Genomic DNA, 16,974 nt, shown 5'->3' on the forward strand with positions numbered 1-16,974 from the left:
TTAAAAAATCTGATCAAAACCACTCATCCAGAAGGTGGCAAAGCCACTATTTTCCCTTAGAGTCTTCCCAACTCTAAATCCCATGTTTGTTTTGATCACGCCAAACTGTAACACACTTTACAGTATTTCTGGACACTATGTTCAATGTCATTTCCATAGGGAAATGCATCTCACGCCTGAATTGAGAGGGTCAGGAACAACTTTCCCACAGGAAGCTCCATCAGCTGGAGGACCAGAGTCACTGAGGCCAGAAATCATTTATATACAAAGGACTCACTGAAGAAGGCAACTCCTACACCTACATGTCCATCTAAGGTGATGTCTCACCAGACCATTCATCTTCCATGTGCTCTGATTTAGGAAACTTGGAACAAAAAGAAACCTAAGGGTCAAGGGTTCAACGTTTAGAAACAAGAGAGAGAAAGAGAAAGAGAGATCATCCACAAATCATAATTTCTGAGTTTTCAAGTCTAACTAAATAAGTCTTTATTGCTACCATAAGATACATAGATACAGATATAGTTATAGATGCATAAGCATAGGTATATGAATATGCATTTGTGTATGTATAAGTATGACTCTGACCTACATACCCCCATGTGTGCCCTTCTCTACTGCCCCCATTGGGATCCTCTTCAAGTTCCTCTGCAAATCTACTCTCCATGTAGGTGAAGTCAATGAAAATCCACCCCTCCAAAGATAAAGTTGTGCCTTATCTTTAAAGATAAGCCTTTGTTTAAAAAGGTAGAGTAGATAAAACCATTTCGAGCCTAGCATCATTTCCACTGTTCCTTTAAATACTTTTTGTCCAGACATTCAAGAATGTGATAGCAAATGTGTGTTTCCCAGCCTTCCATGGCAGAGGGGACCTGTCTGTGATCAATGCTACAATAGATACAGAGGAAATATCCATGGGATGAGTGGCATGGTCACCTCACCCACTCTGCTCCAGCCGCCCTGGTTGCTTTGCTTTGCCTTCATCATAGGACGCCCTCTCCCACTAGAGGCATTGATGTCACCTCCTCAACCTTCAGCACTTTCTCTAAACGTCCCCAGGACCAACATCCCCTGGTCCCTCAGGTCTTGGCCACCTGTCCATCTCTTGGGAATCCTACCCAATGAGAGATCCCATTAAATATCCCACTAAAAATTTTAAACCTTCCCCACTCCACATACTAAACATTCCCCAACTCCCTTATCCTTCTCCGTTTTTCCATAGTGCTTACTAGCTCCTCACACACTGCACAATTTACTTACTGTTTATTATGTTTCAAGTGCCTATTCTGTGTCCTGGCATGCAATAGTTTCCCAATAAATATTCATGCAATTAATGAACAAATAAAATAGCTCAGACTTCCCTGGTGGCGCAGTGGTTAAGAATCCACCTGCCAATGCAGGGGACACGGGTTCGATCCCTGGTCCAGGAAAATCCCACATGCCATGGAGCAACTGAGCCCATGCACCACAACTACTGAGCCCGCATGCCACAACTACTGAAGCCCGCATGCCTAGAGCCCATGCTCCACAACAAGAGAAGCCACCACAATGAGAAGCCCGCACACCACAACGAAGAGTAGCCCCCGCTCGCCACAACTAGAGAAAGCCCGTGCACAGCAACAAAGACCCAACACAGCCAAAAATAAAAAGATTAATTAATTAGTTAATTAATTTTTTTAATGTTAAAAATAATCTCACATAAATGCAATCTTCAGTGAAATGCAAGGAAACTGCTATTGCTAAAAAGAAAAATGCACAAGACCTTCACTATAATTCCTACATCTGCACCTTTAATAAGGGTGAGAAACTCTTCATGCTTGACTCGGTTCCTCTGCATGTCAATCTTCAGGGTAAGCAGCAGGGTGAAGAGAAATTTGTGCCCCTCGTACAAACCCCGAGCCGTGTACTTATAAACCTCATAGGTCATGTGCTCAATGATATTAGCGATCCTCTTGCTTGTAATTGGGCTCTTGACAGACCTGGAGAAGAGAACATTTAAATCAGCCTTGTCCCACCCTTTTCAATTGTCCCTAAAAACAACGTCTTTAATGGAAAATAAGTAACTCTGGAGGACCAATTCTTATTTTTTACACATCAAGAGTAAGCCTCCTAAATCTACCATAACAAGCACTCTCTCCACATGAAACAACAGAATCCTCCATGTTGTCTGAATCAATTTTACCTGCGGAGTATTATCACTCACGACAATGTCTGGGGAATTTTCTTGTTTAACAGAAACTTGGGGAAGCCAAAGGAATCGATCAGTGGATGAATAGCTGGTAGAGCTTTCTCTAAGCATAAAATGACAAGTGAGAATGATTTGTTAACACACTGGTAATTACACTCAACCTAGATTTAAAGAAAAAGAAGCAGCTTAGTTGCAAAGGGAAAATAAGTTATCAATGTAATGTCACCGTTCTAACCCACAGATACAGAATTCAGCTTGGCTTCCTGAGTACAGACGTACCTGGCCAAGGAAAGGTCAAACAAGCCAAGAAACTGGCGGAGCGAAGTCTGATACATCTCACTAACCAAGCACATTTCCGTGATGAGGAAGTAGAGGATGCTGCCCCGAGTAGCAACTAAAAGACAAAGAGCAACGATGCACTTGCTACAAGCGCAGAAAATAAATGACCCATGCACAGATCAGTCTAAATGCTAAATGGAACAAGTTTTATTTGTACGTCTTAGTAATGACTATCTACCAACAATGGGAGTCTAGAGCAATGTCATCATATATATTTAATTCTTCTTTGTAAGCTTTGAACAAGTATTCTGCTATTTGGGTTCATTAAATGATACTTTCTGTTTTAGAATCTCTAGATTCCTTATAAATAAATTTTATTACACTCTTTCATAGGTAGAAAAGACAAACAGTGGGACAGCATGGATTGTATTGCAACATCCAGCAAACTGTGTAGGCATTGTTAAGGACCTCATTCTTAAGCTCCATGAGGAAGCCCTGACTAAACTTGGCCTCAAGGTGGTAAGCCAAGGCATCGCAAAGATGACACTCCTGACTCTCCACCAGTAGATGTTGTTTCAATTATTTTTCCAAAAGGCATGATAAATTACTAATGGGACTTGAATTCTTTTAGCAGGTTCCCTTTATAACCCATGAACAACACTGATTTGCTGATCTGTGGATAAGGTTGAAGAGTTCCCATGAGACCAGAGAACTACCTGGACTCATGGGAACTCTACAGGACTACAAACAAAATACAGGCTTATTGTTACCAAATGATAAACAACTAGTGAACAGCCCACAAATGCAGCACAAATTCCTCAGACTTCACTAGTTTGTAGTCGGATGTCTTTAATAATTCTCCTCTTTACTTTCTGGTTTAAAAATAAGTTCACAGGAACCTTAAAGAATTTGCCAATAACATGAATTATAAGCACCTAGAAAATTTACACCATTATAAAATTTCTTCGTCTCAATTTTACTGAATATTTAAAGAAATGTCACACAACACAAATGGCCACCCCACGTTGCATAGTTGTTTTCATAACATCCTTACTTCAATTTCTCTAATTCTCATTTCTCGCTTCATTTTCCTGTGACATTTGTCTTTCATTACCAGACTCACCAGGTCTATATTCCTCCCGGGCTGAGTTAATTTGAATTTCTGTCTCAGCTGAAATTTCCAGCTTCTGGGTCACCTCCTCGGCTGTCTTTTTTGTGTTACTCAACACAAGGATGATACTCTCATCTTCCACCAGGGACCCCTGGGTACTGGTCAGACGGTAAAGCAAATTATCTTCTAGCTCCTTCATTTTCCTCTTGTTTGCAGTTACATCTTCCATGAGATGAGTTCTTTCTTTCTCCAGTTCCTGTTAATTTGCATAAATATATTTTTTTCTTAATGAACACCTATGGTTTGGCCATTCCTTAAAAAGTTTACCTATGGGGCTGCTCTCGAGTTCCTGTACTGTAGTTATCGTATTTGACTGCAGGAAATACGGACATCAAAATTAGAGGAGGAGAATTAATGGAGGAAAGAAGAATTGGTGGCAAACAATGTAAAATGTGCTAAAAATATTACCAGTATTAACTATTTACCATCTATTTATTTCCTAAAGTCAACTCATTTTTAAGGGACTTCTGCGATCATATTTACTCCTGTTTTGAAACTGAAATTTATTTGAAGACAATACACGTGTCTCAGATTAAATACATTTACCTCTGTTTGGTTTCTTGTTTAAAAGAGCTCTATTGTTGTTTGAATGTGATTATTCTCAACTTGTGTGTTGAAATAGTATCAAACTCTGTGACAAGCAAGTGTCCAAAAGTTAGGCAAGCAAACTGCGCTGCTACTGCAGGTACATTTAAATTGAAAAATCATCTTGACCTGAAAAGAAAAGATGCTGTCCTCTCCAAGAGAAGGGACATTCTGAATCCTTCCTAAAAGGCCTTTATGGGTAGCCGGGGAGAGAATGGCTTTGGAACATTATTGCCCTTATTGGCTATTCCTTCCTTTTGGTAGTTTGGAGAGGGAGAGACAGTGAAAGAGAAGGAAAGAAAAGATGGGGCTGGTGAGGGTGAGGGAAGGAGGAAACAGCCATGACACTCAACAAGCCAAGGGCAGCAGGAAACCCAGAGGCTGGGAGATGCTGCCAGCACCAAGTCAAATTGTACATGAAAGTCAAATTGTTTCATGAGAGACTCTAACTTGAAGTTAATAAAAGATTCAAAAGAGGAAAAGACAATGAGGAAATAGAATTTAAAATTTGAAGAGAAAGATACGCATTAGCAAGTTTGCTTGAAAAGCTTTCTAAATATAGTGACCATTGACAATGTACCTATGCTTACCTGCATTACTAAAGTTACGCACATTTCAGTGTAAATACAATATGGGGAAACGAGGGTTAAATGCAGGTGACTTGAACAGGAGAGCACTGTCGGCAGTTCCAGTTGTGCGGGTACCTGGGCATGTGATACCAAGCTCACACTGCTAGAGCAGCTTCAGAAAGGTAAATACTCAGTTAGGTATTCTGGATATGGCTCAGCAGGTTTTGTACATTCTACCCCCTATCGAGAAAACTACAAATCTAAACTTATATGCAGTGATGAATCACACGAAATCATATAAAACATAATAGGACTATTCATTAATTACATGATTATTTACTTTCTTTCTAATAACATATAAATTACTTAATAGTTATGCTTCAAGGATTTTTTAGTGCATTGATACATTCTCCAACTCTTAGTACAATGTCCGATACATAGTAGGCTCTCAATATTGCCCGGTGAATGATTAAATGCTATACCCCTTTTCAAACTGATAAACTGAAACACATTAGTGTACCAGAAAATCTAGTCATGTCGTAGTGCCAGAAACACAGACATGAAAATTCTCCCTTTGTAACAAAAACCATGAAGTTAAAAATAAAGGTCATGGTAGCAAAACTGCACGAAGGCAAAAAGCAAAGAGCACTGGCCTCTGCTGTATGTTCTAGCTAGTTAATCACCATTGGTTGAACAGTTATGGTGGGTGGGACCCTACCAGGCTCCCAACTCATGCTCTGAGCACAGTGAGTCAGGTCCTGGAACATTCTAGAAAAAAGAAAAATTCCCTCTTTAAGCAAAACAAAAGCTCAAACTTGCATCAATTCTTAATTCTTTGAGATACAGCAATGCAATTAAGACCTGCTCTTACTGTCTTTGCTTCCATGTGTTATTTGGTTACATTTGAAAGCTTCCTTACTGGTCATTTTATTTATTTATTTTTAACATCTTTAGTGGAGTATAATTGCTTTACATTGCTGTGTTAGTTTCTGCTTTATAACAAAGTGAATCAGCTATACATATACATATATCCCCATATCCCCTCCCTCTTGCGTCTCCCTCCCACCCTCCCTATCACACCCCTCTAGGTGGACGCAAAGCACCGAGCTGACCTCCCTGTGCTATGCAGCTGCTTCCCACTAGCTACCTATTTTACATTTGGTAGTGTATATATGTCCATGCCACTCTCTCACTTCGTCCCAGCTTACCCTTCCCCCTCCCGGTGCCATCAAGTCCATTCTCTACGTCTGCATCTTTATTCCTGTCCTGCCCCTAGGTTCTTCAGAACCATTTTTTTTTCTTTTAGATTCCATATATGTGTGTTAGCATCCAGTATTTTTCTCTACCTGACTTACTTCACTCTGTATGACAGACTCTAGGTCCATCCACTTCACTACAAATAACTCAATTTCATTTCTTTTTATGGCTGAGTAATATTCCATTGTATATATGTGCCACATCTTCTTTATCCATTCATCTGTTGATGGACACTTAGGTTGCTTCCATGTCCTGGCTATTGTAAATAGAGCTGCAATGAACATTGGGGTCCATGACTCTTTTTGCATTATGGTTTTCTCAGGGTATATGCCCAGTAGTGGGATTGCTGGGTCATATGGTAGTTCTATTTTTAGTTTTTTAAGGAACCTCCATATTGTTCTCCATAGTGGCTGTATCAATTTACATTCCCACCAACAGTGCAAGAGGGTTCCCTTTTCTCCACACCCTCTCCAGCATTTATTGTTTGTAGATTTTTTGATAATGGCCATTCTGACTGGTGTGAGGTGATACCTCATTGTAGTTTTGATTTGCATTTCTCTAATGGTTAGTGATGTTGAGCATCCTTTCATGTGTTTGTTGGCAATATCCTTACTGGTCATTTTAATTCATTTACTTCCTAGATAATAATCTTGTATTTGAGATAATGTAGAAATTAGTATAAACAAGTGGCATTCAATGGTTACTATAAAATTCCTTTCCATGGGCAGTTATAATAAATGCACTCACAATATGGTTACACTAGGAAACAAAGTGATAATAAAATTAAATGGAAATATTTCAAGTATTTTTATTGCCATAATCTCAAATTTTACACACTCTTGCCATATCCTTAAATTTTACACACTCTCATTATCGTTTCTGAGTTCTTAAAGGTGAGCCTGATAAAAGTCCGCACATGAAGACAGGTAAGGGAAGGAAAGTAAAACAGTGAGAAGAGCGAGCATTTTGACATCAGGAAGACATGTTTAAATTCTAACACCCAGGACTTATTAACTGCATGACTTTGGCCATGTTATGCAAGTCTATAAGCCTCAGTTTCTTCATCTGCAAAATGGACATAAAAACAGCTCAGAGAGTGATTGTAAGGATATCATTAGCAAAGAAGCTCAAACCAGTGACTGGATCATGACAGCTGCTCAGAAGACGTCTCTTCTCTCTATCCCCTCCCTTCATTCATTTCCAGCATGGATTTTTCAGATGCATTGTAATATTTATTTGGAAATGAGTAGTTTGAAAAGTAAAATTATAAGTTGGTACAAAATAAATCACACTTTAGAATTTCACCTATCATTGTAAAAGCATAATAAAGGAGCTGAGAGGGATTTTTTTAAAGGAGAACTTTCTAATCTTGCACTTACAATGCTAAAGATGCATGCTTTCATGTCTGCTGGAGATGAGACCATGGGCTATCAAATCCAAAATCTGCACCAAGTCTTACTGAGCCTTCCTGCATAAGCCTTCCTCCATTTTTTTCCAATTACATAGCAATTGCCCTAATGTAGGCTTTAATTACTGCTCGGGGGACTACACTAACCATAACTGGTCTCCCCACTGATCTTTTGCTCTGCCATCACCCCCTTTTCTACTCCCAGTCATAGACCTTTCCTTTACTATTTGGAAAGGTCCAAAACTTTCAACATAGTTTGCAAAACCTGTTACAACCTACATTTCCAATCTCATCTCCACTTGAGAACTACAGGATTGAGACTAAAATTATGCCTCCACAGTGCTTATGAAAACCATTATTAAGAAAATAAACATACTTACTAGTAATACATACAATAAAGTACAAATTATTCCTTTCCTGATTTTAAAGATAGTAAGTAAAAGCTTGAACATTATTGAGTTGATTATGGTCAATTTAATGTCATTGTTAACAACATTAATTAAATAAAATTGTCCCTTAAAGAAATGCTTATATTCCCAAAGGATTAAAATAAGGCTAAGGAGTACATTTCCCCCATAGTTTGAAACTGATGAAATAATATACTCTAAAGTAAATACTACAACCTAAAGTAATATTTGGAATTCCAAAAGCAAACTGTTCATTAAATAGCACACCAGTGGCCAAACAGTAGAATAGAACAATAGTTATGGGGCAAAGAAAGATACCTCTGGAAGAAAATAGAACAATTGCTATTTGCTTTTCATTTGAGTTTTAAAAATGGAAAACCTATGGGATAAAGTTTTAGGCATATTTTCATTTGTATGACAGATTTAAACATATTTCTGTTGAACTACAACTTTAGTTCCATAATACAGTTCTTTTACAAATTAATACGAAGGGGCAAAATTAATCAAAATAATTTTGTCTATTAGCATTTTTCCCACCAAAGGGATTATCTCTTAGTGCGCGCACACACACGCACACACACACACACACACACACTTGTGCTATGTATTCTATACATTAAGACCACAACGTAAAAATTTTATATAAACTGTGATAATGTGAAAAGTATCCCTGAATTGATTAAGAAAGTACATCAGTGATTCAGTACAACTTCATGAAATGTGCTATTGATTAATTACACGATCAAAAGTTAAGTGGCTCAACAAGGATGCAAATGAAAACTCAAATTCTTTCTGTTCGTAAACTTCAACTATAACCAAAGTTTTGGAATCAATAAAAGGAAACAGATGACAGTCTTCCACCATTCTCATTTTTAACATATCACCCAGGCTTTATTCCCAAAGATTCTTTCTCTCTGTACCTAGCACTGGTAATTAAAATGAAAGATTAAACAACTGAGCTCAGAAACAGATTTATTTTTTCTCCACCACCAATAATAATGGTGATAACAATGTCTATTTAGTGTCTTTATTAAGTTATTTCCCATGTCAGTTCCACCACGTTTAGGTCCTTCCAGCTCCAGAAGAAATAAATCATACACCTGTTTGCTCATCCGGAATTCTGAACAAGGATGACACTTGAGGCTTTGTACTGTGCGGCTAGTAGAAGCTGTTAATTGATATTAATGTTTTTCTCCTAAATAGTACATAGTTCTCTTTGAGATTCTTTCTTATTCTCTAGGATCAAGGTGAGGGTGACCGGAAGAGACCAGGTTTCTTTAAAGGAAAGTTTCCGGAGGACTACTGGTTTGCTGCCTATTTAAAATGGTCTTGATACATCGCCTTCTGATGACAACAGCAGGCCGTCTAAATATACTCCCAGGTACATCAGGTGAACAATTGAATGTGACCTTCATGTGAACTTGAACAGCCCATGCATTTAAAAAGACTGCCTTGAAGCACACAGAAAAGTATAGAGTCAGTTAAAAATCTGCCTTCCTTGCTTTCATAGGCTCTGAGGTTTCCCTTTGTCTCTTAAACAAACAAACCTGCTCAGGCTGTACAGCTGAGCATTCATGAGACCAGACCCTGCATGATAAAAAGGTTCCTCACTGCCTGTATTCCCAGAACACTGGACAGCTGGTGAATTTATGGACTCAAAGAACTAAGAGTAGCCTTTCCCTTGTATCCTAAGTTACTCTTCCAAGCTGCCTTTCACAAGAAGAATCAACAGACCAGTGAAGGCATAACTCATCCTGACTGAAGATGTTCACCATTTGTTTCAATGCTCCCTACATTTAGGGAATTTCTTAGATGCTTTCCAACATCAACTTCCTATCTGTGGGATCTTCCTAGCTTTCAAGAGCCACTCCCCTTGGCCCAAAAACGTTTCATATTGATATTTTTACCATCACCCAAGATGTGATCATAGTAAGAGAGACTTCCAGGTCACTGAAGTCAAAGAAACAATTTGGACTTAACGTTTTAGATCTGTATCCACAGGCACAGACATAGGCTCTTTTCAACTGAGTCGCTAGATGATAAAAAAAAAAATGCCCTGAAAGCACCAGAGACCAACTCAGACCCACTTGCCACCACCCAGGCTGAAAAAAAAAAATGCCCTGAAAGCACCAGAGACCAACTCAGACCCACTTGCCACCACCCAGGCTGAAAAGATTCAGCAAAGTGAGCAAATTCAGGAGCACGGTGGGCAGAAAAGATGCTGCAAAAGGAAAAGCTGCTGGCAGAAAGGAGGCTACTTAAAATCCATCACAAATAAGTCTAGCAGCTCACTTTGCTTTAGAGAAAAAAAAAATACAGATTACGTGTTGTATTCTAACGTGGTTCAGGGTAAAATGACTATTAGAACAGAATGAGTGTCACGTCACTCTGACCACACTTTTGTGAGAATCATTTCCTTTGAGCCTGGGACAAATTCTGATAATGAGATGATGGTAAGAGAATAATGTCTGAAGGCACCCAACTTGCCCAGGAAGTAAGAAAAAGCCTGGCCTGGGATCCAGACTGGCTTTTCAAGGCGGTTCAAAATCTTCCAGTGAGCTTCAAGTGCCCCATACTTCATCTTAAAACTCTGCTGCAACAATTACAGCTCAGTCCTGGAGTTGTTGCTGTGTTTTGTGGCAACCAAAAATCTGGGAAGCCAAATTATTTTTTTCCAAGGAGACTGTATTCATCTCAGCTGAATCGTAAGAAAGCCGAGGACAAGGATATTATTCAAAGTGCTATCAAAGCCCCTTATCTACCTGAAGCCAGCACTACAGGTGAAAGCAGAGCCTACAATACGGGCAATGGATACTGCCCGAAGACTCTCAGGGATGCCCCGGCTCCACAGATATGCTGTTGATCAAGAACCCCTGTCCTTCCTGAAATAAGGGTGTGGCAGCGCTAAACTTCCTCAACCACCTCTACTGAGATTTCAAAAATAAACAAGTAGATATTTGGAAGGATGTTATTTCTTCAGCCTGTCTGTGGTAGGAATGCTAGCATCGGTTCCTGCCATACTGAGGTCACCAGCCATGTGAATTTATGAAGTTGGATTAAAGGCTTTTAATGCAATTTCCAACCGTATAACTCTATGATTTATGTACAACAAATTAAAAAGTAAACAGAGAAGATTCATAAAAAAGGAAGAGGGGAAGAGAGAGAGAGAAAGAGATAAACATAAGGAAGGGCTCAGAAGGCCAAGCATGGTACGACATACAGAAAAGGTGAAAAGAATGGGAGGGACAGATTTCAAAGGTTTTGCCGATAGATTTAACCTAAATAACTCTTTAGGTCAGTGTAGAAGGGAGGTATAAAGTAAACCAAACTCCATATCGCCATCGAACTCAGGAAAAAAATCAATAGCAACTTTCAGAGTTCACGCAGTTTCACCAAAGCAGTCCTATTAAAATCCTCCAGATTTCTTTCCTTAAGGCTCAGATGTTCCCCGGAGAAAATGGTGACTCAGAACACAGATGTTATAAATTACTGGCCATTTTTCACTGAGAGAAAACAGATATGGAGTTATGCTTAGAGCATAATGAATCCGGTAGCCCTCAGAAAGTGCACAGTGAAACCTAGTGTCATCAACTTCTATCTTCTCACAACATACACAGAGCTCTCTTGGATAACAAATAAGAATTGGCAATGTCATGTTATCTGAGTAAAACGTTTTAATTTTATATTCCAAAAGCATAATAATGAATCGAATGAAAGAAAATCTAGATGTGTACTAGAAAGCTAAAAATCAACAGGTGACTAGAATTAATAATAGAACAAACTTCAGAAAAATAAAGTAACATAAATCCAGAACAATGATGCTGAGACTGACAGTCTCACAGTCACACCAGTCCCCTATATAAAATCAAGTGATGATCTATATGATTTATGCGATGCAGATGCAACATACTGGGTAGATAATTGGTTAGTAGTTATTTAAGACACTTGGAAATTAATAATGGAAGAAACATAGGAATTAAAGGAGGGGACTCAATCCTATTACAACTTTCATCATATCATATTTGTCAATGAAAAAATCGCAACATAATGCAGAAAGCGGTAGGGCCATACTTCACTCACCTGCTTCTCTGCGAGAATGACTCTCCCCAGTAACTGATCTTCTAGACCTTTCATGGTGACAGTGAAGTCGATGATGGAGGTCCGCGCACTTATTTCAGGGGTGTAGGCTGGATTGGGCAGCTTGGTGGTAATGTAGAGTCTGAAGCCATCCATCACATCTACCTCTTTGTCACCGACCTTCACCTTTTTAATAGAAAAGAAAGTTAAAAGTAATAAAACAGAGATACACCTTACTGTGTGCTTTTTGTATAGGATCCAGTATTGCTTTTAACAGCTGTGTACCTAGAGATCATCTGTATACTAAAAAAGAAATGGTCATTAGGCATTCACAGGGCTTTAAGCCACTAGGATGAAAGGAAAGAAGGATAGAAATAAGAGAGGAAGGAAGGGAGGGAGGGAGGGAGGGAGGGAAGGAAGGGGGGAAGGAAGGAAGTTAATTCAATATACACCATACAATATATACAGAATTTATCACCAAAATTGTTGTGATCATACTGCAGAAGTGAGATGGGTCCCCACCCAAAACTTGGTTCAGAAGTCAAGACTGATGATGTCACTCATGCAACAAAAAGATATGAAAATGTTTATTATTCACATGAGACTTTCTGGAAATATTAGGGTAGCTCCCAAACAGGTGCAAAAAAAACCTCACTTGAGAGAGTAGGGAGGGGAAGCTGTTTTAGAGTTTTATGGTGGTTACCCAATGGGGCTGGGATGAAGTTTCCCAGACATGGTCATGAGCAGAGAGCTGCATGATTTGAACTTCCCACCAGTGCCAAAGGAGAGTGGACCCACGTTTTCTTATCAGCTTGCCCACATTGGGGATGGAAGGGGAGAGGGTCATGACAGGGCTTGAAAACTGTCCAAAGTCAAACATCACAATGGAGTCGGACTTTATTATACAAGTGAAGTAGATATACCTAAAAAGACTGCTCTTGATCCCAACTCAGGAAGCGTAGAAGAGGAAAGCAAATGCCTCAAATTTGAATTGCTGCCTATTGAGAAACTGTCACCTATGTCACATTTACCTGGTCTCATGGTAATTATTCTGCACATTGTCATCTATAGGTTTAACCTACCTTAAAGGTAGACCCGGTCTTAATGAAGTTTCTCTCCAAAACATTATCCAGGGCTGGATCTAGTTCCTCTGCAACATCTTCGATAAGCAAGGGCCTTCCAAGAGAAAGACTGTCCTCTAGGTGGTTTCTGAAGTACTTGTGATTTAGAGATGTGATCTAGAAACAAGATCGAAATGCTGCTCTAAACTGTTTCCATTCTTCACCTTAGCAAACCATCAATCCCTTATTTACTTTTTTTAATTGAAGTATAGTTGATTTACAATGTTGTGTTAGTTTCAGGTGTACAGCACAGTGATTCAGTTATACATAATTTTTTTCAGATTCTTTTCTCTTATAGGTTATTACAAAATGTTGAGCATAGTTACCTGTGCTCTACAGTAGGTCCTTTTATATATAGTAGTGGGTTTATGTCAATCCTAAACTTCTAATTTATCCATCTCCCCCACTTTTCCCCTTTGGTAACCATAAGTTTGCTTTCTATGTCTGTGGGCCTGTTTCTGTTTTGTATATAACTTCATTTGTATCATTTTTTTTTACATTCCACATATAAGTGATACCATATGATATTTGTCTTTCTCTGTCTGGCTTACTTCACTTTGTATGATAATCCCTAGGTCCAGCCATGTTGCTGCAAATAGCATTATTTCATTCTTTTTTTATGGCTGAGTAATATTCCACTGTTTAAATATACATCTTCTTTATCCATTCCTCTGTTGATGGCCATTTAGGTTGCCTCCATGTCTGAGCTATTGTAAACAGTGCTGCAATGAACATTGGGGTGCATGTACCTTTTTGAATTATGGTTTTCTCCAGATATATGCCCAGGAGTGGGATTGCAGGATCATATGGTAGCTCTATTTTTAGTTTTTTAAGGAGGCTCCAGAGCATTTGACTGCATCATTCCCTTTTACTGACAAGCAAGTAAAGGTTGTATGGCAATGTTGCCTTTTCCTCACCACCACCATATTTGTGACAAATAATCATGGAATAATTATGAAGTGTCTTTATAAAGTGCTGTACACTTAGTGTGATATAGCTCCACCCTGCTCTGTTTATGAATGAGGGCCCTAGGCCCTAACAGAAGGGAGTCTGAAACCTTTGAAAGACGGCATTGGAGAGATCAACAAGAATGCAAATAACGCAATTTTTAGAAATCATTTCTCAATACTAATATCTAAATATTAATAATAAAATTATTTCTAAATATGAAATATTTCTTTATTCTCAGATACTTGTTGATCTGGGGCACTAAAATTGATTAGTAGCATAAATAGACTCAAACCCAGATTACCTGGAGTTCATTTTGGTTTTCTTTATTTTTAACCCAGATCTTCCCTTGAGTCTGTGGATCTATTAACAAAGGGTAGCGAGATGCCTTTGTGACAATAATTCCATTCTGAATGGACAGGTCATCGTTTGGCAGGCCTTGGAGGTTCCATTCACTAATGGTAGGAGCATCAATCAACATCTCATTGAGATTTAGATTGTCTCCAAATGGAATTTTCCGGGCTTTCATTTCCTTCTGCCAGTCATTTAACAGCAGATTGCGAAATTCTTGGTTAAACGGACCAGAATAAGATAGGAAAGCTGTAGCCAACAACACATCCCCTAAAACGGAAAACGAAACATCACTGAAATACTCTGTGATCAGCCCTGTAATTCTGCAGAATGTTAGAAATGAAAACAAAGACAACCATTCTTTCAAACTAAATTTCAGAAACCAAATTGTAACCACAAGTTGCTGTGTCTTGTGAATAGCAGTAGCTTAGCTCATTGTTAAAGAGTCCACATGGTCCACCAAGTAATAGCTGCTAGTAGTCAAGCACCAGGTTATGTTGACTCTTGTTGGATATGAGAGGGTGATTTCTGAGTTTAAGAGATACACCAAAACCTCAGAAGACAGAGCCTCCATTCTAAGTGACCTTGATCGATATGGTCATTCACTCGTGGGAGAATTCAAAAATGACCTGATAATAAGAGGTTGAAATCTAATAAGCGTTGCCTAAATGCCAGACCAATATTCATCCTTTTGAAATAGCCGGACACACACACACACACACACACACGCACACGCACACGCAGAGGAATCTGAAGTAACAGAGTGCTGATGGGTATTCTGATTAAAGCTTAAATTTGCTCACTCCCTATCACAGTCAACACGTAATCTCATTAATAAAGGAATTACACACCTACAAGTCTTTTAGTTTGTGCAGCAAACTCCTTGCTTTGCTCTGTCCATCTTTCTTTTTCCCCTGCCAGTCCCCCGATCAGCGTGGAAGCGGTCTGCATTTTACGTCTGCACCTCTCTGCATCTTCAAGCAAGGTCTAAAAACAGACAGAACCAGAAGAAAACCTTTGTTCAGATAAATATATCCTGGAGCTCAAAAACATAATTTTAAAACATCATATGTTATCTTCCTTTCTGAGATATGTGAGCCACTTATTCCACAGGAAGCATTAGATTCCATTTCTGTGGGTCTGTCTCAGCCCAGCCTGTGTCTTAAGCCCTATCTATGGAACATAGATGGATTCTTCAGGAGGGACCCTGAGTCAATGGGCAAACCCTCCCCAGATGTTAATAAACTGAGAAATAATGGAGATTTGCATCATTTATGATTTTCGTATCAAAAAATTAGAAATATCAACATACATGCTAATATCACATAGCACAACAAAATGTAAAGATATACATATCCCTACTTAAAAATGAGGAATATTTCTCGTGTTGAAGTTCTAGCATCATTACTGCTTTGCCTAACTGCACATCTCCTTTTACTTTAGGTGAAACTTTAGATTATCTTCAGGTTGTGGAGTCCTGAAGCTCATTCACAAATTCCGGCCACACTGACTTAGTAGGTCCCTCCCTGCTGCTCTTGTGTCAGTAAAAGACCTTTAACCGGACTTCCACACACTATTGCCACTCAGGGCTTTGTTCTTAAAAACAAATGGCTCCAGGGGCTTCCCAGGTGGTGCAGTGGTTGAGAGTCCGCCTGCCGATACAGGGGACATGGGTTCGTGCCCCGGTCTGGGAGGATCCCACATGCCACAGAGCAGCTGGGCCCGTGGGCCATGGCCGCTGAGCCTGCGCGTCCGGAGCCTGTGCTCCGCAATGGGAGAGGCCACAGCAGTGAGAGGCCCGCATACCGCAAACAAAAAACAAAAAACAAATGGTTCCATTTCTCTATGTTGAAAAGACAGCTGCTAATTCTATTTGTAAAAATGTATACTTATGGTACAATAATGGATATGGCTAAAGATTTAGCTATGTGACCAGTCACTGGAAGTTCATGTATAATATTTATATATATTTATATAATGTACATATGGCATATATACACTAAATGTCTAACAATAGAGGATAATTTACATAGATTATGGTATATTGTGAACAAGAATGCTCTGAAGCCATTAAAAATATAATCATTAAGAAAAATAATCATTAAGTTAAAGAAAAACAGTCATTAGCTAAAAATTCAATTTATAAAGCAGTATGTACTCAATTATCTGCTACAATTTTACATGGATTTTAAATATATGTAAATCAGGCATATGTGCAGATATGAAATGATAAAGAGTAAAATATTTTTAGGCTTCATCTCCAGGGTTACCTATGTGTATTTTCTATAAGGAACATGAATTGCTGTTGTAATAATAACACGATACAGTGTTTTTCAGAAGCAAGATATTTGTTCCAGTTTGTTCTAGTCTGCTCTGTTTTCCTTCCCGCTAGAGTTAATGCAGAAAACCCAAAATCCCAGCTGAGAGGTGTACCCACACATCGACACCATCCATATTTGTTTGTTTGTTTCTCCCCAAGAAGAAAGATGTCAGCTGGAAGTATAATATGACATCATTTATTTCTGCCTACCTTTAATACAAACTTTTCACATGACAGATATTTTTAATAAGTTATCCTCCCTAAGTTCCCCATCCCCACTGCCATGTGGCCAAATA

General features: G+C 38.9%; 1 protein-coding gene across 1 annotated transcript in view; it reads right to left on the reverse strand.

The window, feature by feature from the left end:
- Positions 1-16,974, reverse strand: part of DNAH5 (dynein axonemal heavy chain 5) — a 205,660-nt gene that overhangs the window by 33,733 nt on the left and 154,953 nt on the right. Inside the window, exons 62-68 of the mRNA XM_022581405.2 lie at positions 15,210-15,345; positions 14,312-14,628; positions 13,021-13,176; positions 11,942-12,124; positions 3,588-3,831; positions 2,465-2,579; positions 1,786-1,976 (exon numbers count right to left, since the gene is read on the reverse strand). Of these exons, the coding sequence (XP_022437113.2) occupies positions 1,786-1,976; positions 2,465-2,579; positions 3,588-3,831; positions 11,942-12,124; positions 13,021-13,176; positions 14,312-14,628; positions 15,210-15,345 (1,342 nt within the window). The remainder of the gene's footprint in view (positions 1-1,785; positions 1,977-2,464; positions 2,580-3,587; positions 3,832-11,941; positions 12,125-13,020; positions 13,177-14,311; positions 14,629-15,209; positions 15,346-16,974) is intronic.

Source organism: Delphinapterus leucas, chromosome 3 (genome assembly GCF_059928025.1).
Source record: "Delphinapterus leucas isolate spDelLeu-1000000601 "Yukka" chromosome 3, BTC_Dleu_Yukka2, whole genome shotgun sequence".
Taxonomy (NCBI): Eukaryota; Metazoa; Chordata; class Mammalia; order Artiodactyla; family Monodontidae; genus Delphinapterus; species Delphinapterus leucas.